The sequence below is a fragment of the Nicotiana tabacum genome, chromosome 12 (genome assembly GCF_000715075.1).
Source record: "Nicotiana tabacum cultivar K326 chromosome 12, ASM71507v2, whole genome shotgun sequence".
NCBI lineage: Eukaryota > Viridiplantae > Streptophyta > Magnoliopsida > Solanales > Solanaceae > Nicotiana > Nicotiana tabacum.
The window spans coordinates 6,143,545-6,169,150 of NC_134091.1; the positions used below are offsets into that span (position 1 = coordinate 6,143,545).

General features: G+C 37.9%; 1 protein-coding gene and 1 long non-coding RNA gene across 4 annotated transcripts; both read left to right on the forward strand.

The window, feature by feature from the left end:
• The first annotated feature begins 13,584 nt into the window (after nt 1-13,584).
• Nucleotides 13,585-18,968, forward strand: LOC107768486 (probable alkaline/neutral invertase D). Of its 3 annotated transcripts, none has more exons than XM_075225985.1 (5): nt 13,585-13,722; nt 14,389-14,872; nt 15,950-16,381; nt 17,332-17,890; nt 18,501-18,968. In XM_075225985.1, exons 2-5 carry the CDS (start codon nt 14,447-14,449, stop codon nt 18,794-18,796), a joined length of 1,713 nt encoding a protein of 570 aa, XP_075082086.1. In that variant the 5' UTR covers nt 13,585-13,722; nt 14,389-14,446; the 3' UTR covers nt 18,797-18,968.
• Nucleotides 18,969-22,106: 3,138 nt separating this feature from the next.
• Nucleotides 22,107-23,172, forward strand: LOC107768487 (uncharacterized). The gene is made up of 2 exons (XR_001644149.2): nt 22,107-22,305; nt 22,692-23,172. It is a non-coding gene; the product is annotated as an uncharacterized LOC107768487 (long non-coding RNA).
• The last annotated feature ends 2,434 nt before the right edge of the window (nt 23,173-25,606 follow it).

Sequence of the window (25,606 nt, forward strand, 5' to 3'; positions counted from 1 at the left end):
TGAAAAAGTGACTCTGTTGACCTCGAAAATCTTGTTTGATATTTTCTCCAGATGATTCACAGAGATCTAATCCGGAACATGGGCTTCGTTCAGAATCTTCATCAATACCTGGCGATACTCATCTGAATGGATCAACAATGATAACAATGAGATCTATGCCGGGGTCTTCCTCAACTGCTCCACAATGGAGTAATCTTGCACCTTCATTTTCTTTAAAAATTCTTCTGGCTCTTCCTCGGTAATTGGATTCTTTGTCGCTACTGGATTGGCCCTTCTTAACTCTGCGGGGGCAAAATACCTTTCCGAACAAGTTAACCCCTAAGCCTCACATATTTCTTCCACAACTTCCTTCCCCTTATGTATTACCATTACCTGACTGTAGCTCCATGGCACAGCTTTCTCGCTGATTATCGGCAACTGCATTACTGTCCTGATAACAACTGGTCTTGTGCATGCCCCCTCCACGGCTACTGGCTTGCTTGATATCCCTTGCACCATTACTTTGACCGGCTCTAGATTCTTGGCAACATCAGACGAACTCTTCCCTATCACCACCACTGGCTTGCCTTCTACCCTTTCCGACTGTACTACTGCTTTTCCACTGATCGACTTTTCTTTTGGACTGGCATGGATCATCGTTACCGTTTGTGAGGGCTTCTTGAGCTTTCCTCCTTCGTGCACTAGTTCGATCATGTGGGCTTCGTGGTGTGCTGGCAAAGGGTTCTGATTGATGTTGGGTGCCTCTGTCTCCTAGACCTCAATCCTATTTGTGTCAATAAGATCTTGTATGGCAGTCTGCAACTTCCAACACTTCTTAGTATCATGCCCGGGAGCCCCCGAACAATATTCACAGCTTACCGAGTGATCTAGATTTTTAGGAAGGGGATTTGGCAATTTGGGCTCCACGGGACTCAATAGGCCTAACTACCTCAATTTGTGGAACAGAGTAGTATAGGTTTCTCCCAGCGGAGTGAATGTTCTCGGCCTCTGCACCCTTTCATTCCTGAAAGTATGATTCCCACGAAAACCTGGTCCCGAAGGATTCCTGTAGGCCCTTGGTGGTGGATATGTGTTTTGTGGAGGTGGATATGTGTTTTGTGGAGGTGGATATGTATTTTGGGTAGTCAGCACACGCCATTGCGGGCGAGCCGGAGGCTGGGTGTAAGTTTGGGCGTGATGGACAGAGAAATGTGGCTCTTGTGGTGGGTAGTAGGGCTGTGGAGGGCCATATGGAATGTGTGGGTAATTTGAGTGATGGGGTTTAGGTTGGTAGTGAGAGGGGACCTTTGGATCTGGACCAAGTACTTGCCTCTACTGTTGCGACATCTTCCCTTTTCTTCTTTCCGAGTGCACCTTCCGTGCCGCTCTGGATGGCCTGAATGGTTGCTTTAATCGCCGAATAACTCAGGATTTTGTTGGACTTAAGTCCCACTTCAATTATACCGCCCATTTTCACTACTTCGTTGAAATATTTGCCAACTGACGTCACCAGGTGACCGAAGTAAGTTGGCTCCAGAGTCTGCAGAAAGTAGTCCACCATCTCCCCCTCTCTCATTGGAGGATCAACCTTTGCTGCTTGTTCTCTGCAGCGAAACCCAAATTCTCGGAAGCTTTCCCCAGGCTTCTTCTCAAGTTTCAACAATGTGAGACGGTCAAGGACGATCTCAAGGTTGTACTGAAAGTGACCTGCAAATGCCTGTGCTAAATCGTCCCAGGTATACCACCTGTTCGGATCCTGTCTTGTGTACCATTCCAGTGCAGAACCGCTCAGACTCTGACCAAAGTAAGCTATCAGCAGCCCGTCTTTTCCCCCGACCCTTCTCATCTTACTGCAAAACCTCGCAGATGTGCCGTTGGATCACCGTGCCCCTCGTATAGATCAAACTTTGGCATCTTGAACCCTGCCGATAATTGAACGTCTGGGAATGGGCACAGATATTTGTAGGCCACACTGACTTGGTTGCCTAACCCATGGATATTCCTGAAGGACTGCTCTAGGCCTTTAAACTTTCGAAGCACTTCGTCTTGCTCTGGGCTCTTAGCCGGCTTTTTAGGCTCTACCGGGAGCTCGAAGTGAGTATTATAAGTATGAGGCTCGGGGTGCTTTGAAGGTTGGTTAAGGAGGGTAATATTGGTTATCGTGAGCCTGAAACAACGGCTCGCTGGATGATCTTTGCAGCGTGGCGGGTGGGGGTTCCATGAAAATAGGAATATTTGGTGGAGGAGGATTCTGATGGGGTTGTGAAGCTTGGGGATCATAGGCATTTCTTCCCTGATAGTATTGGTGATTGGGGGATCTTGTTGAAGGGCCGAAGGGAGGGTATTCCGGCGTGTGTCCTGGTGGGAGAGTGGGAATAACGAGAGGGTTAGACACTTTTTGTACCCTAGCTAAGGCCAGCTGCATTTCTTTCATTTCCTGTCTCATCTTATCCATTTCCTCCTTCAACATTTGATTCTCCATCCTTTCATCCTCGACACTTTGGTCTGAACTAGTCATGCTTTTTAGTATGGGCCCTTTGGATCTTGTTTGGTAATGGTAATCTGCCAGAACGTCCTAACAAACTAACTAGTTCGAAATCTCTCTCTGGATTAACAACAAACTTGTTAGCGTTAGAGTTTAGCACATATTGCAATTTCACGTTGGGAGATGCAATGTTCCTAGGCAGTTTAACTATTTCTAACATGTCTTTACTTCGACCGCATGCGTCATTCTAGCTTACTTTGTTTGTGCCCCGTTTAAGTATTTCCGAAACTTTCTTTATCTCTCTTTTTATTTTCTTTCTTTTTCTTTCTTTTATTCACTTTTTCTTTAGTGGTGGTCGAATCTTATGTGGATTGCCTACGTATCATGTACCCCGCATGAATCAGACCGTGCGTAGTTCTGCCCTATAAGTGCAAAAAGCAAAAAGATAATTTTTGGAAATTTTCGATTTTTTATTAACAAACATTCTATTACAAACCAGACGCTTCTTAGAAAGGAAAATAACAGACTCGAAACCAAACCAAGTACGAACTCAATAACTACTGGCAGACTCTGATGCAAAATAAAGACAGACTCTAACAGACAACAGACTCTAAGAGAAAGAAAATGCAGATTCAAACTATGAACTCATTAAGGTTTTGAATTTGGGTGCCTGCGGGGCATCATTCGGCCTCACCGCGGGTTTAGGTGTAAGGTTCCTTTCCAACTGCTCCAATTCATGCATGATTTGCTTCACAAATATCATCACCGCCGAGAAGAGGGTAGTACGGGTGATGTTTTCACACTCCCGACATTTCCTGGCGATAGCACAAGCAATAGTCAGAATCTTGTTCCTGGTCCGGTCTTTTTCTAGGAGTAGGCGTTCTATCTGATCCCCCTAGCCTTCAAAACCCGAGAATCATACAGATGTTGTTTCCATAACTGTTGTATTTCATCTTCCATCGAGGCCATCAGATTACAGCAGTGTTTACTCTCAGTTTCAAAAGCCTTGGCTTGTTGAGTCGCCATGCTCTCTAGGATGGTCACCTTCCCTTTTAGACTGACAATGGTCTTTTCATAATCTTTCCTTGCTTGCTGTAGGTACTGTGTGCGCTCTTTCGTTCTCTTTGCCCATTGTACCTGGAGTTGTGCTATGGTACCCTCAGATTTCTTCAAATCATCCCGGCACTCACCGACTTCCTTTTTTAACCCTTTTATTAACCGCTCATCCGACCGACTCCTTTGTTGTTTGTCAGCATCTCTCCTTATCTGTCAGATTTGGGCTTTCAGCGCCTCATTTTCTTGGGCCATTTTGCTCTTTTCTCCCCGGTCGGCATCAACTTGCAAACTATTTTCAAATTCCAGGTCTCTAATCTGTTGCCTCATCTTGCCTACTTCGGCCCGGTATTCGCGCTCTTTGGCCAACCAGCCCCATGGTTCTCATGACGCCTCAACGAACTCTTGAATGTGAGGTTTTTTGGTTGGCCGTTCTGGTTCGTCTCTTATAATGCCCTTCTTTCTGTACCAGGCGAGATAAGCAGATGAGACTTCGCCTCTGGATAGGTCGTGCACTCGAGTGTTTACCGTCAAATATTGGCATTCATTCCATATAGAACGACCGGTTTCTTCATGAAATTGGCCATTGGTGCTAACCTCGATTACATAAACACTGAGATCTTCGTCTGGGTGTACCACCTGACACCTCCCTAACTGTCTTATCACCCGGTAAGGCGCGTAAGGCTGAATGCCTCGGAGTCCCATTAAGAGGAAGTAAGGACCCGTGGCGGGCATGTACATAATTTCTTCAACAGGAGGCCAACCCAATGTCCACCCTATTTGTGCTGCAGTGATGGCGCGAAGGCAAGATACCCGGTCTTCAGACCCTTCTGGCAATTTGAGCCCTGAAATCCTCGTGTTATATCCTTCAATGCAACCTTCGTTTGTAGATCTATAGCTCATATACTGAGGATGATGACACAAGTGCTCGATCATCCATATTTGCAATAACAAATTGCATCCTTCGAAAAAATCTGCCCCGACTTTATAGGCTGTGAGAGCTCGGTATATCTCGGACACTATCATAGGGGCAAACGTGCTTTTGTTGTTGGTAATCAGGACCTTGACGACTTCAGCCACCTTCAAATCAATATTTCTGTCTTTCCAAGGAAATACCACAATGCCTAAGAACGCTACCATGAAGGAGAACCACCTATGTTCATCCCATTTTGTCCGATTCCCTCTACTGCAAACCCCGTTTTCCAGATCGCCGAGCCCTCCTATATGCCCATACCTCTGGTATATGAACTGCAGAGTAGAAAAACCCATGTCCAATTCAGAGTACGGGACTCCCTTGCTTTTCTTTAGCAGATCCATGAACTTGTGCGAATTGACGGCTCTTGGAGAAATTAAATATTTGTGCCTTAGCCCCTCAGTAATGTCCATATAACCTGCTACCTCTTCTAAGGTTGGGGTGAGTTCAAAATCTGAGAAGTGGAATACGTTGTGCGCCGGGTCCCAAAATGTAACCAAAGCTTTTATGATGTCACACCTAGGTCTGACGTTCAACAAACTGGTGAGGCCTCCCAGATGTGATTTGATCTTATCTCGCTCTGACTTTTCCAAATCCTCCCACCACAAGCGCAACTCCAAAAGGATCTTGCTTCTAACTGTTACCGGCAAACTTGAACTCGTGCTCATTCTGCATGTTTGTTTGGGGGTGATTAAGACTCATTGGACTCAAAGGAAGAATTGACACACATTTAAAACTCCGGTCTTGTCAATACGGTCTTTCAACACTTCGAAGAAGATTTAAAGGCTGTATTTTACCAACCGGACAAAACCTTAAAAATGACCAAAAGTGTCTGTTCTCGCAAAAAACAGCCTTCCGGCGTCTTCATAGGGACATTCGGCTATTTTTACAAGAATGGAATCACTCGACTTATTTTATGACAAAAAATTAAAATTTTTGACATTTTTTGGCTATTTTTGCAAAAGGGGAAGTTGGACCCGATGAGGGCTGCCTATGTATCTCACCTTCTGTGAGAATCAAACCAGCGTAGTTCGGGCAACGACAATAAACTAATTCTGACAATAAGACTTGTTTAAAAATTACACTAAAAAAACATTTTTTTTTATTTTCACAAAATTTTGGCAGAGTTCGCTATTTGGGCACTGTTTTTTTTCTTCAGAATTATCTCTCTACACTGCTATTTTCTTTTTCTCTTTTTCCGATATTCCAGTATTTTTAGAAGCCGGTCAGCATGCAAGTCTGCAGCAAATAAATGCGTAAAACAAACAGGATGCAGCAGGATGGTCCTTTTCATTTCAGTTCGCTTGTCCTAGACGGACCCAACCCCTGTTTTGAGTCCCTTAAGTCAAGTGCACATGATGCAAATAAGCGTTCCTACTAGGGATCCGACATGAGGTTTTGTTATACTAGGTTTATCCTGGGTGTTTGTTCTAGACCTGGCTTACCCGAGCGGACCACTCGAGCCGAGGATGGGAACTGCGTACCGGTAACCAAAAGATCATCCGGTTTTGCAACTCCTCCGAATCCTCGTTCTATTTTGGGATATGACACTAACAGAAAGAAGTCACGACCAGCGTGCACTCCTCAAGAAAGAGAAGAGAGGGATTTCGTAGCAGTTTATATATACAGTTCAGATAATATCAAAGCGGTAAAAGCAACATTTTAGCACATTAGGACAAAACATGTAATGAAATCAGATAATAAATAAAGGCAAATATAACAATTCATCTAAGCTCGAATTCTGAACCCTGAACCCTGAACCATAGATTCTGGGTTCCTTATCTCCCCAGCAGAGTCGCCAGAGCTGTCACACCTCCTTTTCGCCCGCGCCCGCAGGGGCGCAGAGAGAGTTTTTCCAATTAAAGGACAATCGAAACGGGATTTATTATTTAATTCAGAGTCGCCACTTGGGAGATTTATGGTGTCCCAAGTCACCGGTTGAATCCTGAATCGAGGAAAAGATTAACTCAATATTACAGTCCGCGAACCAGAAATTCGGGTAAGGAATTCTGTTAACCCGGGAGAAGACGTTAGGCATTCCCGAGTTCCATGGTTCTAGCACGGTCGCTCAACTGTCATATTCGGCTTTTTTTATCTGATTTTAATACATGTTGAACCTATGTGCGAATTTTAACTGTTTACCACTTTTATTATTATTTATTCAAAGAATTGCAACGTCGTGAGAATGCATCTCGAACTGCGCCACATAAATATACTCGCAATTTTTGATACGTTCCAACTTCGTTGAGATTTGGATTTGGGTCACATAAATGTGCATCCGAGTTTAGGAATATAACATTATTAAATACACGCCTAAAGGTACTAACGCGTTGTTATTTTGAGAAAAGCCGTAAAGTTCGCTATGCGGCCTGTCTCGAAATTTAAGCATTTGAAATAACTGTCCGTTGAGGGCCCCGCAGTTTGTGTATTCTTGTTTGTCGAGGCTCTTCTACTTCATCATTTTTAAGGAATTTGTTGCGTCATGGAAATGCATCTCGAACCACGTCACAATCAATGTACCCGTGATTGTCGACATATTTCGACTTCGTTGAGATTTGGATTTGGGTCACATAAATGTGCACCCGGGTTTAAGATAGTAATATTATTTAAAGTACGCGCTTAAAGAGACTAACACGTGGTTATTTTGGGAAATGGCCGTGAAACTCGCTAAACGGCCTCTCCCGAAATCTAAGTATTTTAATATGTACAATTATCGAGGGCCCCGCAATCTAGGTGCTTTATTTGGCGAGGCTCATCTCATTCTTATTTTAAAAGGGCAAACCTAAAGCAATCTATAATTTTCTACTTTATTTGTCTCTAAAAAAAAAAGGAAAAGTCCTAATTAATTGGCATTACAAAATCGGGCCTCATAGTTCAAGTCCAGATCCAAACGAAAGGACGAACCTTTTAATGTGAATCCACTATCTAACTTAAAAGCCCAGTCCATCCTTAAGTGCCAACATGCCATATTAGTCATGGGATCAAAGAGCCCAAGCCAGAAAATTCGTGCAGGCCAACCGTGAATTTTCAGTGGTCCAAAGTGGGCCTAGGACTAGCCTAGTTCAAATGAACAGGATCAGGCCGAGAAGATCGCGGGATAAGCATTTGCACACCACAATTACTCCAACTCTCCAGAGTGTGTTTACCAAATAGTAATAAAATACTACGACGTACGCTCGTTCAAATTAACCACTTATTCATATCCAATTATCATGACCAATTTGTTTAGTTAGTGCTAACAGTGCTTGCTTATTTTAAACAAGTTACTGATGATGCCTACTGATATTACTAGCCTAATCTGTTCATGCCTACTGATATTAGGTTTAACTCAAAATCAAACTTGATGACCCATCATACATTTGCAACCCCAATCATGTTTCTGAATTTGATTTTTCAACAGAATAGTGCTATACTAAAGTGAGCACTATCTATACTAAAGCGGTTGCTAGATAAACATGAATTCAAGTAGTCCCAAATCAAACAGCGCACATTCAAACATTCTGATGCTTCCGTTTCTAATTAAATTATTGTCCCTAACTAGTTGCCCACTTTGACATGAATCCCTTATAGCAAAACGAATCAAGAGTTCAAATAACTTCATCTAGTACTAATTGTTATGGTAAAGCAACTGACAACCTAGCAGCTCAAATTTGTAAACTAACAGCATGTCAACAGGAACATAGCAGTTCAATAGCTCTTAATTACAATCCGTGTGTATCCACTATTCACATAATACTAAACACATAATCAATATCGACTAGATATAGTTAACTAACAACTCATCCAATTGTAAACAACAAGCAGCCTACAAATGAACACAAATATGTGAATATTTTCATTTTTCAACTTCAAGGAGCTACAACAAGGCGATTCGAAAAGTGTACCTGGATTGGAAAAACATGACAAGAAGAAGGAGAAGAGGATCAGCAGCAGTAGCAATACAACACATCAGAACATCAAACAAACACTGCGAGTACCAAACAACATGTACCAACAACTAGTGACATATGCAGCAGACCCAAGCGATAAATCAGAAATCCATAAGTGTTTAAAACCCAACAGAATTACCAGAACTAACTCAAAACCAGCCTGAATAAACCCAAAGTCACTAGAAAACCAACCAGGGAACCTCTGAGACTCTCACAATCAGAAATCAAGCTAAAAACATGCAACTCATCAACTGGAATTCTAATTTGACTTAAGGAAACTAATGCAACAGTAGGTTTTCTCAATCTTTTTCAAAGTCAAGCAGTGTGTGCCAATCTTTGGACTTTTTCTATTTTTTTGACTCTCAACCCTTACTGCCCATTTCAAAAAAAGGTCCCCCAATGTCTCTACTAATCTCTATATTTAAACCCAAAACCTCAGCCCATTTTTCAACTCTAATCAGCACTTAGGAAAGTATTTCTGCCTATGATATTCCCTTACAGCCCACTATCAAGTGTCTTGTGCCCAAAGGTATGGGTAGCTCATAATATTCAATTAATCCCCCATGCTTTTATGTTTTGTTCCCCACTAATACTAAATAATTCATTAGTTTAATAGTACTTTAATATTTTACTGACAGCCCACTTAAACTAGCCAATTTCCGAACTCTTCAATTCCAAAATTACCCCTGAAACTACTGTGATTTACTGTCCTAGTCCAATCCCTTATACCTTATCAGCTATAACCAATTTCCTTAATCAAAATCAAACAACAACTCAAACCACACAGGTTAGATCAAACAACAAACTGATATTAAATTGCTAAGATGCACATGTACATGGGAATAACTGACTGCATTCACCATTCTGAACCAAAACTAACAAAAATGAATGAAATATTGTAATATCCCAAATTCATATGCAACTAAGCTGATTGACAATGGAGAGGAAAAAATCAATCATAACATAATAAGACAATTTGAACCAACAGTAATATCAAACGATCACAGCTTTATATAATCACTTACTGAACTTGCCTAAACCGAGATATTCAACAATGTAAAGAGAAAACTAATCTAGAGGGAAAACAAACAAATAGGGGTTCGAGCGATTTCAACCAAATCCAATTAACTATAAAATCCAATTAATACAGCGATGAACATTTGGACCGGAAAAAGGTCCAAAGGAGGGGGAAAGAAGCAATTGACAATCACAACGATGAAATTAGGCAAACACAAACAACAATCAAAAGGAAAAAAAGGAAAAAAAGAGAAATACCTCAGAAACTACATGCCAAAACCCAATATGTACCAATCGAACCTTCGACTTGAGGTTTGAAGCCGAGACGGACCTTAATCGAGTGTTCTCGACTGAGAACACACTACTAAGATCGGCCACGACCTCAATTTTCTTTTGGATCGACTCCTAGGTCTTGTTCTTCTAGGGCTCGTCGATTGATTTGAAACTCGACCAGTTCTAGCACGATTCGAGCCAGACCAAGGGTGTTTTAGGCACGAGGGAGGTCAGGTGGATAGATGGTGTGAGTTTGGGGTTCATTAGATGAACTAGGGTTTTGGGTCCTGAGCTTCGATCGAAGATTCGAAAAAGCCGGGGATGATTCGAGGACAACGGAGTGGGGATTCAGGTTGAGGGTGGTTAGGAGGTTTAGGGGTGTTATTTTGGTGGTCATCGGAGCTGGAGCCGCCGGGTTTATGGCAAAGGAGTGGAGAGGCGGCTAGGGTTTCAGAGGGGATTTGGTCTCTGAATTTGGAGACGATACAGAGAGGGGGGGTCTGATGGGTTTTGGGGCATTGGGGGGTTGATATATTAAAAAAGGGTCAATCAATGTGAACCGTTGGATTAAGGGTGATAGAGGAAATCAACTTGGGGAAGGGAAACGGGGTCGTTTGGTTTAGTGTCGGGGTTGGATCGGTTATTGGGATGGACGGGTCGGGCTGTGAGGGAGTTGATCTGGACCATTGATCAAGTGAGATCAACGACCCAGATTGAGAGTGACCAAAACGACGTCGTTTGGACGGTCGTATTGCCAGCCTAATTGGACCGGGTAAAAAGGGTATTTGGACTGGGCCTAAACTCTCTTTTAAAATTGGCCCAGTCCGATTTTCTCTTGTTTTCTTCTTTTTCTTCTATTTTCTTTTTAATTCCTAAAACCAAAATTCCTAAATTGAATTGTAAAACCAAGATTATTTTAAAAAGATATTAATTAGCCCTTAACAACAATTAACACACAAGATCGAAAATAAAATCGCACAATTAAACAATAAAAATGACAAAACTACCAAAATTCATATTTTTGTGATTTTCATTCTTTAAAATAGGACATGACTTAATTAATTCCAAAATGCATAATTTAATCCTAAATGCACATGCAACACATATTTTTGTATTTTTCTTAATTAAAGTAGAAATAAACACGCGCAGACAAAAAATACAAATAAATTATAAACAACACAAAACCATTTTATTTTGAATTTTCGGGAGTAGTTCTCATAGAGCAAAAATCACGTGCTCACATAAAACACAAAATATTCCAAGACAAGTCTATATATTACAACCACGCCATAATACACAACTCAAATAGCTTCTCCTATTCAGACTCAATATCATCATCACGATCAGATTCTTCAAACATTCTCAGCGGCATTTTCAAGCTTCTTATTGCCGTTGGGAACAACCAATCCATGCTTCTCTAACTTTTAAGTGGTTGTCATTGTTTTCTTACCATATTTGATTTTCCTATCTATTGAAGGAAATGATAAGATATTTACCATAATTGGTTTTTTCTTTTCTTATAAGGAAATTATAAATCTCCTACGTATGGCTAGTCCCTTTTCTTCTAGGAAAATATTTGGACTTCTATAAATTGAGGATCCTTCATTCTCATTCGGTAGCATCCACAATGTAGCCATATGGGGTTTGGAAGTCTTGTTTAGGGGAGTACTTTACAGGACAAAAGTTAGTATGTCACTTGTGTTTGCCCTTCATTCTCATTTTGCACTCTCTTTTATATAGTGGATTACTCATCTCCACCGTGGATGTAGGTAAATTGACCAAACCATGTTAAATGTTGTGTCTCTTTTGATATATTTCTCTTTTGTTGTTTTATTTATCATCGTTCAAAGTTTGCTTACTAGCTTCCACATGACACTTGATCATTTCGATCCTAACACTAACTTCTTAGACAACTTGCTACAAATTTATCTGTCATGATTGGAAAAATTCACTCTTTATGCCACTGAAGATAAATTTCAGACAATTCAATCTACTACAACATGATGTAACAAAAGAAAGACCTATATAGAGGAGTCTAACAACCACTATAACAATGCTGATATATTGAACTTGTGGACTTAGCTCTTGAAAGTTCTTATACGTAAAATACTCTTAGAGGTATTTGATTTGCTTATAAAAAGAGAATACTTTTGAACTAGTGGTATAAAATGAGACATGTATATTTTGTATGCCTATAAATCATTGCATAAAGGTAAAATGTTTCTCAATATAAAAAAAGGTATTTGGTATAGACTAAATTTTTTTATTTATATAAATTGAAACGGAGAAAATAATACATATTAAAAATTATACTAATCCACAAATTCTAGCTTGGGCCTACAACCACTAGTTACATATATACCAACTATTTCTGTAGGCATGAAACATAGAACATATAGAAAGATTACCCATTTTCACGTAACACGTTGGCAAAAACGCTATCGCCATCCAAATGCCACCTAATTAGCACGTAGGATTAAGTCAGCTTTCACATCCATTTCAAGTTTTCAATGAAGTTGGACGTTACCTTTCAACTCATTTACAAATAATAAAGAAAACCAATTTGATATTTGTAGAGGATATTTGTTTATTTTATTTCCCTTTGCGTGCTAGAGATCGAAAGAGGCAAGTTTCATGCAAATGGAAGTCAAAGAATGATCAAAATAAAATCTTACCGTTGAAAACATGACAAGCAAAATGAAAAAGGGGGAAAGGAAGTAGGTAACACAATAGAAAGCAAGGAAATAAGCACACTATGAAATAAAATAAAATAAAAAGGTCAATCAGAAAGGGTTCATATTTTGTATAGCGAAATTGTTATCAGTGTATTTTAACTAATTATTATAGATTATTTGTCTTATTTTTTAATTAGTAATCATAATTATTATGGGCAGTGGCGTACGCAGAATTTCTCATAAGTGGTGTTACTATTTTTAGCAATAAGCCTGTAACAGTCCAAAAAAAAAATTTGTAGAGCCAAGGGAGTTCAAACCCAAGACCTCTCACATCAAATTTGAAGGTATCAACTACTAGATTATTGAGCTATTTTGATGCAAGTGGTGTCACTTTTAATAATTTTATCTTGTATTTTTGTTTTATTTATTATTTTTACATACATATGTAGTATAATTTTTCGACGAAGAGGTGTCCCGTGACACCGCTCGGGTCCATGTAAATCCGGCCCTGTTTATGGGCATGCAATATTTATATTTTACCTAACCAAAATTGTAAAAGTTCATTTACACTGTTAATGTATAGAGATCAAATCATTAACAAATAAATTATTTATTTAAACAATAAAAAGGCTACTTTCATCCCCAAAATAATTAAAGGGTAAAAAACGCCATGATTATCACATCTAATGGAGCAGTTGACATGAATTAAACAATAATTTCTACAAATTTTAAACAAAAGTCGACTTACTTAAAAACAGCATAAAGAATGTTTCAATTACAAAGTTCTATGATTAAATTTTTAAATAAAAGTTTAACGAAATTACTGTTAATCTTTTTTTTTTTTCCAACTCTCCAAACATTAGTAATTTCATCAATTTTGAACTAAAAGTAGTACTAATTAAAGACACTTGCCATAAAATGAAACTACTTATTAGGTCGCGAGGATCTGGGGATAATCGTTATCACTTATCAATACTTAAGATCGTAATAATCGTTCACAACAACTATTTCCTTAATTATTACAACTAATCCAATTTTGGACAAATCTCATTGTTTGGTCGGAGATTTCCTCAGAACTACAATCGTATATTCCCAGAAAATCCTACGTGTCAGTTACCATTCTTTACATAATCTCGAAATTTTACCGATATATCCAGTCAACTAGTCTTTTTGACCTTCATTTCCCGGTTTAATTTAATACACAGTACTAACATATAAAATAGTCCTATTGTGACCCTCAAAAGTCATGTTCAACTCATTTGGTAGTTCATGGTTGTTGCCTTCTCGGAAACTGTAGTTTTTTAGATCTCACTGAAGTTCGCCGCCGACAACTTTGAGGTTGTTATTACCAGCTCTTAGAATCTTGTTTTGTTCAATCTATGTTCCTTATTTTCATATTCTGTTTATTTCGATATTCTATCTCCTGGAAACAACCTTTCTGCCCCTCGGTACAGGTAAGGTCTGCCTACATATTACCCTCCCTATACCCCACTTGTGGGATTACACATTGGTTGTTGTTGTTGTTGTAATTTGCTTTAATTAAGATTTTTAGATTTTCAGTTAGGCGTTTGTCTCGGCCGGCTTGAGTATGTTACTTGATTGACTTCATATTGATCAAAATATTACTAATAAATTAAAAAAAAACATAAATAAATTGATAAAGGAAAAGATCTAGCACTAATTTGGCTTGATTGTTTGATTAAGCTAATGATTAGTCATAATCACACCAAGTATGTATTAATGAACTTGCTCTAGTTTTGTTCAGTTGACTCAACTTCTCGGGAATATCGTTTATAGGCTATAGCAAAAATTAGCAGAATGTTGACGCCTAGTTGATGTTTCCTGTGATCTGTTGCACATTTTTATTAAATTTATCTTAAGTAACAAAGACATTATTTGCATTTTACATTGCTAGTTGATTCTCTTTATAATTTCTGGTGAGATTATAAAGCTCCTGTTAAGTATTAGTATTAAAACTTTTCTTATTTCATTGGTGATATGCAGATCTTTGGATTCAATTTCTTATTGTCTAGGTCTCTAGGACGTTTAAAAGTGTCGAAAGATGCCTAGCACTACGGATGTGTCTCAAAATGGAAATGCAAGACATGTCGAAGCTGCTCCATCCTTGTTTGAAATCGAGGAAGATTTGTCTAGGTTGCTGGAAAGACCAAGACACGTTAATATAGAAAGGAAGAGGTCTTTTGATGAAAGATCTTTCAGCGAAATGTCGATGACTCATTCACCGCCTCGCCAGCCATACAAAAACTCGGAGAACTCTTCTCGTGTTTTTGACAATATGGTTGGAGTGTATTCGCCAGGAAGGTGGTCTGGCATACACACGCCTAGATCAACCTTCGGCTTTGAGCCGCACCCTATAATAGGTGAAGCTTGGGAAGCTTTGAGGCGTTCTATTGTTAACTTCCGCGATCAACCTGTGGGAACTATTGCCGCTATAGATAATTCTGCTGAGGAACTTAACTATGATCAGGTACAATCCTTATCATTCTAGTCCTTAGGTTGATGGAAGTCTGTCTTTATGTTATTCTTGTAATTTAATATCTCGTGAAGCAGGTTGGTTATGTGCTTCAATGGAACTTCTGTTGACAAATATCCTTCCAAAAGTAGTACCAGATATTTCTTTACGTAATAAACAGGAAATGTTGAATTGATATGTCCAAATGCCATAGTTATCAGTTATACATTGAATGGTTTATGGTTGTATGATAACCAGAAGGGGGTTGGACTGCGAAAACCAGCTAGTTTAATGAATGCGAGCTGGTGTTGGCTGGCGACCAACATATGTAGAACTAGTGATTTATCATTTGGCCGAGAAAACACAAAATGAAGTGGCTGCTAACTCTCACGTTATCATTGATGAAAAATATACGCCAATATCGACCACACAATTACCTGCTCATCAATCCCAAACTAGTTTTGGCTATATAAATCCTCTATACCGATGTCGTTCAGCTCAGTCCATTTGTTTTTAAGGCATATTAAGGCTTCTCTAGATCTAATACTTATCCCTATGCAGACCTACAAGTTTTTAATCAGTATATAAGAACTCGTAGCAAACATCAGACCTAATGTGAGTGTAACAAGAACAACTAAGTCTCAAAACCAACCACTCCTATTTCGTATCACTAATATGAATCCCTTGCTTCCAATGGCTCTGTTCTTATCTAAGTCGCATTGTTCTTATCTAAGTCGCATTGGTTGATCGAACACCTTTTAAGATGACTTTCTTCCATGTTGTATTAGGTATACCTCATTCCCTTTTAGTAGCTTTGACATCGTAGTATTGCACCTAAGCACTTGTACATTTGGAAGTCTGTGTAGAACGCGGTTAAACCACTGTAGTAAACCTTCTCTCATTGTTATCCTTTATATGTACTACTTGCACGCTGTGATCATTTCTTATCTTGTCTCTTTTTATAACCATACATCCACACATCCATCTTAACATCTTCATTTTCCTGATGGCCTTTATTGTGCAATATGAATGTATAGAAGTGTGTGATCCAGAAGTTGATCCTCTATAAGTAATGAACATTTGACTTGGCAGGTTTTTGTCAGAGATTTTGTCCCTAGCGCTTTGGCATTCTTGATGAATGGTGAACCTGAAATAGTAAAAAACTTTCTTTTGAAAACCTTGCGCCTCCAATCTCGGGAGAAGAAGATAGACCAGTTCAAGCTAGGTGCTGGAGTCATGCCTGCAAGTTTTAAAGTACTTCACGATCCTGTTAGGAACTATGAGACTATAACTGCAGATTTTGGCGAAAGTGCTATCGGTAGAGTTGCTCCTGTGGATTCAGGCTTCTGGTGGATTATACTACTTCGTGCATACACAAAGTCTACAGGGGATACTTCTTTGGCTGAGATGCCTGAATGCCAAAGGGGTATAAGGCTGATTCTTGAATTATGTCTTTCAGAAGGTTTTGATACATTCCCAACGCTGCTGTGTGCTGATGGATGCTCTATGATTGATCGCAGAATGGTCAGTCTGATGTACTCTCCTCTCTTTATCGTTTTTACCTAGATCTGACTTATGGGTCCTGTCTTATATTCTGTTTGTTATATATGATCCTTGCATTGTATGTCAAAGACATGCTGATATCAATCAAATGTTACTTTTAGAATTGCATTATTTAACAAACGCCTGTATAGAATCTGTCAGACTTATTACATGCTTGATTTTCTATTTCTTATTACATGATGACGGTGATTTTCTATTCTTCTTCTTTTTATCGTCCTTTACTTTTCCCCTTCTCCCTTTTTCCCTTTTCATCATTTGCTGCTGTGTCTGGCTGTTAGAAATATTATTGCTCGTCGTAAATGGCAAATCACCACTTTTGACTTGGGCTAATTTAGGCTTCGAACAGGAATTCAGCTGAGATAGTCACGTCCTTTGCTAGAATAGAAGCAAATGGAAGAGCAAAGGTGTATGTTAAGAAATAGGTTTAATGTGTTCTCTCCCTGCTAAAGGGCTTTATTAGTTTCATCATCTATGGAGGTAGTCATGCTTGTTTAATCTCTTAATTGTTCGCGCGCAATTGAAGCCAAACAAGGAGGTGTAACTGATTCCTTAAGTTGCCATTCGAATATCTGCTTCAGCTTCTTAGAAGTGTCCGAATCTATCTTGATAGTAGCTAAATTATGAAACAGTTAAACCTCCTCTTACTTGATTAAGCAGTGTTCACTTTACTTCAATGAGGAGATTGCCTTTTTCTTTTATTTTTCTCCTATTTCAAGTCTTTCATCTTGTACTCCTTCCTCATATTTATCTTCTCCTCAGTTCAATGAAATTGACTATGATCATGAGTGGAAATCTCCATATCGTTTTGTACACCATGAATTTTTCAATCATTGTAGTCCAATTTCCTTTTAAATACCCACTCGCTCGATAGACTCACAGGTTTTAAAAACTTTGTTTCATATTGTTGCCAGGGTGTCTATGGTTATCCTATTGAAATACAAGCGCTTTTCTTTATGGCCTTAAGATGTGCCTTGCTTCTCCTTAAACCCGACGAAGAAGGCAGAGAGTGTTGTGATGCAATAATCAAACGCCTTCATGCTTTAAGCTTTCACATGAGAAGTTACTTTTGGCTGGACATAAAACAGCTGAATGATATATACCGTTACAAAACTGAAGAGTACTCTCACACTGCGGTAAACAAGTTTAATGTGATGCCAGATTCCCTCCCAGACTGGGTTTTTGATTTCATGCCAAGTCGTGGTGGTTACTTCATTGGAAATGTTAGTCCTGCTCACATGGACTTCCGTTGGTTTTGTTTGGGCAACTGTATTGCAATTTTGTCATCTTTGGCTACACCTGAGCAAGCTTCGGCCATAATGGATCTTGTTGAATCAAGATGGCAAGAGCTAGTAGGAGAAATGCCGCTAAAAATCTGTTATCCCGCTATGGAAGGTCATGAATGGAGGATTGTTACAGGATGTGATCCTAAAAACACTAGTTGGAGTTATCATAATGGTGGATCTTGGCCAGGTTAAATTTTCTTCTCAAGCATTCAACAACCAAAAGTACTTAAATCTATTTAAAGTTACTTTCCTATTTCACCCGTATTATGATGCACAGCTATAGAGATTGCAAGTCAACTTGTTGGGTAGCTTAACAGCTAATTAGCAAATGAATCACAACAATTTCATGCTCTCTTATGTGACTCTTTCCTTTTAGCACGTTCAAAAAGAATGACATTTTTCTATATTTAGAAACAATCTAACTTTGCACTTTCTATTTTACCCTTAATGACATGATTTTATAGTCATAAAAAATGTCATGGGATGTTTGTCAAGTTCCCAAATTGTTTCTTTCTTTCTTAAACTTCGGTCAGATGCACATACATGAACATAGGGAGTACTATTCATACTCTCCACTGTAAAGGGCAGTCTAGTCTGGTGCACAAATCCCACATTCACGTAGGATTCGGGGAAGGGCCGTACCCAAGCATTAGTGGCTGCTTCCACGGCTCGAACCCGTGACCTGTTGGTCACAAGGAGACAACTTTACTGTTGCTCCAAGGCTCCCCATTCTCGTATTTTCTACTGTGATATTTACAATTCAGTGCTATACTGATTTGTGTGGTTTCTTTGTCTAGTTCTTCTATGGCTCCTTACTGCAGCAGCTATCAAGACTGGTAGACCCCAAATAGCACGACGGGCCATTGAACTAGCTGAATCGCGATTACTAAAAGATAGCTGGCCGGAATATTATGATGGAAAGCTTGGTCGATTTATCGGAAAGCAGGCTCGTAAGTTCCAGACATGGTCCATTGCCGGTTACTTGGTAGCTAGAATGATGTTGGAAGATCCATCTCATTTGGGTATGATAGCACTTGAAGAAGATAAACAGATGAAGCCTACCATGAAAAGATCTGCTTCTTGGACCTGTTAATATCCTTGTATACAATTTCTCTACCAAACAACATGTTTTTTTTGTTTTTTTTTGGGAATTCTTAATCATTCTCTTTTAGTTTGTCTCAAAAATGTCGAATTTTCGTTGAATTGACCACGAGATTGTACACATTACTCTGTTTTCCCCCCCGGTTAATCTGGTTTTTGTCTAAGGATGTCCATTGAATGCCAAAGATGTTTGATGTTAGCTGATCTAAGGAGTTGTTAGGGAACAAAACAAATTGAAGTTCTAGTTTTATACGCTGATAATGTAAAGAATGTTTAAATAAGTGTGGACCATCAATGTCCTAGTGGCTAATATGTTATTAAGGAATTTTCGCATATTTTTTTTAAAGATTTTTATCATCTACTCCCTTCGGTCCAAAATAAGTGATTTTTTGGCCTTTTTTTATGGTCCAAAATAAGTGATCTTTTCAGATTTTAAGGATGAATTAATTATTTTTTTCCTACATTGCCCTTGGAGTAAATAGTGTTGGAGTATGTGTTAGGAGTGTTTATGTGAGATAATAAAGGTTAATATGGTCAATTTTATTGCTAATTAATGTTAAAAGGTAAATTTTTTAATTTGTGTGAAAATATCCAAAAAATTACTTATTTTGGACCGGAGGGAGTAGTGATCAAAATTTGTTCCCTTTAAATAGAAAATCAAAGATACTTTCATACGCGTCGAACTATTCAAAGTTTTCTTTTTCTTTTTCTATTAATTTTTTTTAGACTTTTTAGTTTAAAATACTTATTTTTTTTTTTTGAAAAAAGTATTAATGAACATATAGCGAAAAATGGGGTCCTCAATTTGGGGACCTATTAGTAATGAAACTTTGATTTAAGAAATATACATTATTTTTAGACGTTTTAAATGTTTGGGCAATGATGTAACACCTAAATTATCCTTTTAGACACCCATAATCAAACCATACGTCAAAGTAGGGGTGTACATATGTCGGCTTGGTTCAGATTTTACATTACCAAACCAAACCAATTGTATCGGGTTATTAAATCTAAAGACCAAACCGAACAAATAAAACTCGGGTTTTTCAATCTCGGTTTTTTCGGGTTTTCTCGATTTTTTGGGTTATTCGGGTTTTTCGGATTTTTTTCCGGTAAAATCTTCGTAGAACAAAACATATAACTCGTGCTCATATTTCTTTAATCCTAGTAAAATACAACTATATAAAGTATTTTCCAAGATAATAATACAAAATATGAGATGTGTCATGGCTTATCCTAGAATATTCAACAATAAAGACATGTAATATCAATATTGCTAATTAAAAAGCCATAATAAAAATAAACATAATCTAAAAGTACTAAGTCATGCTAAAATAAGTAGACTAATAAGGGAGTATTAATTACATGACTAAACGCTAAAGAAAAAATAAAAATAGGTTATGCATTTTTATTTAAATTATTGCAAAACAGAAAATAGATATTCAATACATTCCCGTTCGTAGTATTGAATTGAATGTCTTTTGTTGGCATTAGTATTGATTTGATTTTGGTTTGGAATTTTGTTAGCATTATTTAATTTACTAATATTAATGGCTATAAAACTTATTGGAACATTCAAAAGTTCTAAGTTCAACCTTGAAATAATACCTTAAAAGATAAAATTATGAATTTTTTTAAGAAATATTTATAAATAACATCATAATAAGTATATTTATATATTAAATATATCTAAAATTTCTATATATGTAATGTCAGGTTGGTTTGGTTTCGGTTTGACTTTCTTTAGGTAAAACCAAACCAAACCAATTATGGTCGAATTTTTTTTTCCCACTACCAAACCAAACCATAGTCGGGTTTTTTTTCTCGGTTTGACTCGGATTATCGGGTTTGTGCGGTCTATCGATTTCCTTTGTACACCCCTACGTCAAAGCATGGGTTTAACCAAAATGCACGATGCTATGTCTAAAATTTCTATGTATAGGAAAAGTTAACAGCAGGCAATAGATTATTAGGCTTTTTCTGCATTTGGTTTGGAATCTATTATTCACAGCTAATAAAAGCTGGCACAATAGTAAGACAATGACTGTAAGCAGCACATCAGAAGAGTTGTCTGTTGATTATCTATTTACAACAATATCATATTCTTTACTCATTGAAAACATCGACATATTGATGTATTAATCTTAGCTACTGGTTTCATTATTAAGTGAAGATGGATCATAGGTGTTGTGTGATTTCAGGAGTAATTCCATCTAGGACTCGTGTATGTATCTTTAGTGTAAGATATATACATGATGAAATTACATGACGTATGATCAATGAACTTTATTCACAATAATAATATAATCTAAATTTCTTTATCGTCACATTAAAGTAACTAAATTATGTGTGTTCAATTGCTCAATGATCGGAAGGTCAAATTTTCTAACATCTGTTTTATGACGCATCACTTGCTATATCAACTCTATCAAAAAAAGGTATCTTATCTTCTATAGAATATCTATTTGCTTGGGCCAAAAAAGTGATTTGGATCTATCACTACTATAGGATTACATAGGTCCTTTACGGGTTGTTTGGTATAATGGTGGGGTATTCCAAGATACAGGGTCAGGGGCGGATGTAGTATATTATCTATGAGTTCAATTGAACCTATAACTTTTGACGCGAAGTTAAAATTTTATTAATTTGCAAAAAGTATGTATGAACCCATAACTTTAAAAATATAATGGATTTAATGCTAAAAACTTTAAAAGTTGAACCCATAGAGTTTCTGGATCCGCCTCTGCCAAGATATCACATTGGTTGGAATATCCCATGGGATTATATTAGTTATCCCACCTTTTATATGAGATAGCTAATCCTACCATTTTAGTATAAAAGTTATTCTGGGATTAACTAATACCCCAAACCAAACATGTGATAAAGTAAATCCCAATTTTATCCCCTGAATATTATTCTTATCTCATGTACCAAAACGACCCGCCGCAGAGGCGAATTCAAGATTTGAAGTTTATGGGTTCTTAGCTATCTTGAGTTATATATACAATAATAAGTAGGTTTACAGTTAAAAATTTATAGCTATTTAGTAAACTTTTTAATATAAATGCAAAGTTTGAGCAAAAGCTATTGGGTTCATGGGAGCCCATAAGCTCAAAGGCTAAAACCACCCCTGGACCAGGCTAAGATTAGTTTAACTTTACACCCCCTGCCCCCATCAGCGCCTTCATGGTCCAAGAAAAAAGAAAAAAAAAGAAAATTAAAAAAAAAAAGAAAAAATGGTTAACATTTTCTGCGTTTTAAAATGCGTATATATAAGTGCTTCTTGCTCCTATCATTCTGTCATAGAAGTACTCAAAAGAAAGAGTGATCAATCTGAATAGTTTTACTAAGGCATGGACATCTCCAAGTCCAAAGCTCTTATTGTCTCACTAATCTTTCTTCTTTTTCTCTTATCTGCTGCAGAAAATCATGAGCTTAGCAGCAGTAATAATATTGATGCAATATCAAAAGCACTCAAAGCTCGTCCTAATTATACAATAAGTTTGCATTCCTTCCTTCTCTCTCATCCCATTCTTTTAATTTTATCGCTTGCTCGCTTTGTACTCCTTCCTTGAGTCAGGGTCTATCGGAAACAGCCTCTCTACCTTCAAGGTAGGGGAAAGGTCTGCTTATACACTACCGTTCCCTGACCTCACTGGTGTTATCATACTAAATTTGTTGTTGATGTTGTTATTTCCTGGCTATGTTGCTCCGACTTTCCAAAAATATTGTTGCATGCATCTGTGTCGGATCCTCAAAGTACCACTTTTAGAGGATTCGACACACACCCGACAACATTTTTAAAGAGTCCGAACAACATATATAAAAGCTAAGTTAATACGTAGTAGCTAGTACTAATATTTATGATGATTGTTTGTTGAACACAGATTGTGGAAAAGAATGTACGAGGAGGTGCAAGTTAGCATCTAGACAGAAAATGTGCATGAGAGCATGTGGGACATGTTGTGCCCGTTGCAACTGCGTGCCGCCAGGAACTTCTGGGAATGAGAATATCTGTCCATGCTATTCTACTATGACTACTCATGGCAATAGACGCAAGTGCCCTTAATTAGATATGTTTCTGTGTGCGTTTAAGAAATAAGAAAGAGTATGAGTTTAAAGGGGTTGTATGATCAAGTGAAGAGCTGCTGCTGCTACTGCATAATTTCAAATTAACTATGGATCCCCTGGTTAATTTGGTTGGTACTTGTAGAGTTGTGGTAGTTTAAAAAATAGAGAAGTTTGAATAAAAGTCATATGAGACAAGGGGGAATGGGCAAATGGTATAGAAGGAATTTCACAACCTTTTATACGAACTCCACACTATATCTGCCAACTCTATAATGTAGATATTGCTTAATTACATTGCTTTAACTTGAAAAATAGCATGAATAAATACTGAGTTTTCATCTTTGATTCTGTTAAAACCAACCCTAAGTCCACCATTAGAGAACTTCGAGCTATACGAAAGAAGCTCTGTGAGCAACAGTATAGAAGTTTTTAAAGAGAGAAAGGCAAAATTTCATTAAACGGAATATTAGAATTTGTACAAACAAGAGTATATCTAAACTAATATATCCCACTAACTAATAGCTGCCAACTAACTAATACACACACGTGCTAACTAACGAGATGGGCTATCTAGAAGAGTATACCTTAAATAGCTAACTGTACAACAACATTAACTACTTACCTCTACACTCCCCCTCAAGTTGAGAATGAAAATATTTTTCATTCTCAACTTGAATACTAGAACTGCATGTTGTCGATGCCCCAATGCTGTTGTCAGAATATCAGCTAGTTGCTCTTGAGTGGCTATGTGTGCAGTTTTTATCAACCCTTCTTGTATCTTCTCTCTGATGAAATGATAGTCAATGTCAATATGTTTTGTTCTCTCATGGTATATGGGATTTGCAGCAATCTGTAGAGTAGCTTTGTTATCACAATACAAATCTATGGGCAGCTTGACATTCATTCCTAGCTCTTTCATCAACCCATTCAACCATATTAGCTCAACTACAGTTTGTTCCATGCTTCTATATTCTGCTTCAGCTGAACTTGTGGATATGGTGCTTTGTTTCTTGGCTTTCCATGAGATAAGTGAGGTTCCCAGATTAACACAAAATCATGTAATTGATTTCCTGGACATTGGGCAAGATGCCCAATCAGAATCACAGAATGCTTCTATATTTTCTTGACCTCTGCTTGACATTAACAACCTAAGACCCGACTATTTTTTAATGTACTTCACTATATGCGAAGCTGCTTCATAGTGAGATGTCTTTGGTGCATGCATGAATTGACTCAAGCATTGTACTGCATATGCAATGTCTGGCCAAGTTATGGTCAAGTATAATAACTTGCCAATGAGTCTCTGAAAGTTGGTTTTGTCCTTCAATGGCTCATCAGTAACAATTCTCTGCACATACTCATCATATTCCGTACTTGTTAACTTCAGTTTTTGTTCCATAGGGGTGTCCTTAGGCTTTGAACCTGATAGTCCTGCTTCTAATATCATCTCTAGAGCATACTTCCTCTGAGATATTAGGATGCCTTCTTCAGACCTAGCAAAATTCCATTTCTAGAAAGTAGCTAAGCTCTCCAAGATCTTTCAGTTTGAAGCTTTTATGTAAGACACTTTTAGCTTGATGTATCTCTGCCAAGTCATTACCCGTGACAAGTAAAACACCCACATAGATAAGAATAAATACAAACTTGTTGTTAGTAGTCTTAGTGAATAGGGGATAATCATGTCTGCTCTGCTGAAAACCAGATGATAGCAAGGCTTGTGTCAGCTTCACATTCCATTGTCTGGAGGCCTGTTACAAGCCATATAGAGATTTGAGTAGTCTACATACCTTATGCTTCCCATGACTACCAAATCTCTGAGGAAGAGTCATGTAAACCTCCTCAGCAAGATCACCATTCAGAAAAGCATTATGGACATTCATTTGATACATAGGCCAGTGCCTAAAGGCAGCAATGACTATACAGTCCTTACTATCGTTATCTTGGCCACAGGGGAAAAGGTATCATGGACGTCAATGCCTTCTTGTTGTGTATACCCCTTTGCAACTACTCTAGCTTTTAACCTTTCCATAGAGCCATCAACATTATACTTGATTTTGTAGACCCATTTGTAGTCCATGGGCACCTTACCAGGTGGGAAATCAACCACATCCCAAGTATGATTTTCTTTTAAAGCTTTAATCTCAAGGTTCATAGCCTTAATCCACTTATCATTTTTAATGGTTTGAGAGTAACAAGTAGGTTCAATATCAAACAGAGAAAGAAGCAAGAAAGTACTGAAAATGAGCAGGAAGATGAAAGTAGGAAGCAAAATGGTGAATAGGATAAAGGCAGGAAGTAAAGGCTGAAGGTAAAAGAGAATGAATGTAATCAGTCAGCCAAATAGAAGGCTTAAGTGTTCTACCAAATTTTCTGGGTAGCAAAGAATCAGTAGGTGAATCAGATGGACCAGGTGTAACAGTAGAAGAAGGAGAAGAAGTAGGATTATGAAGTGGAGCAGGTGAACTAATAGATGGACACTAAGTGATAGGATCAACAGGAGGTGAAGGAATGTAATTGAAAATGAGATTATGGTCATTTGTAGGAAATGACAGAGGATCAGAAATAAGGAAAAAAGAAAGAAGGGAATAGAAGATGAATTAGGAGCAACAAGAAATTTACTCATGAGATGTTTTAAAGGATAAACATTTACTTTAAAGATAACATCCTTGCTAACTATAAATTTGTTAGCTTCAATATCATATATTTTATATCATTTTTGAGTAGTAGTATA

What these genes read in the sequence shown, in the direction of transcription:
- LOC107768486 (XM_075225985.1), top strand. Translation starts at nt 14,447, where the DNA reads ATGCCTAGCACTACGGATGTGTCTCAAAATGGAAATGCAAGACATGTC. An exon ending in CTATGATTGATCGCAGAATG is followed by an intron (nt 16,382 to 17,331) that starts GTCAGTCTGATG and finishes TATTGTTGCCAG; the next exon opens with GGTGTCTATGGTTATCCTAT. An exon ending in TAATGGTGGATCTTGGCCAG is followed by an intron (nt 17,891 to 18,500) that starts GTTAAATTTTCT and finishes TTCTTTGTCTAG; the next exon opens with TTCTTCTATGGCTCCTTACT.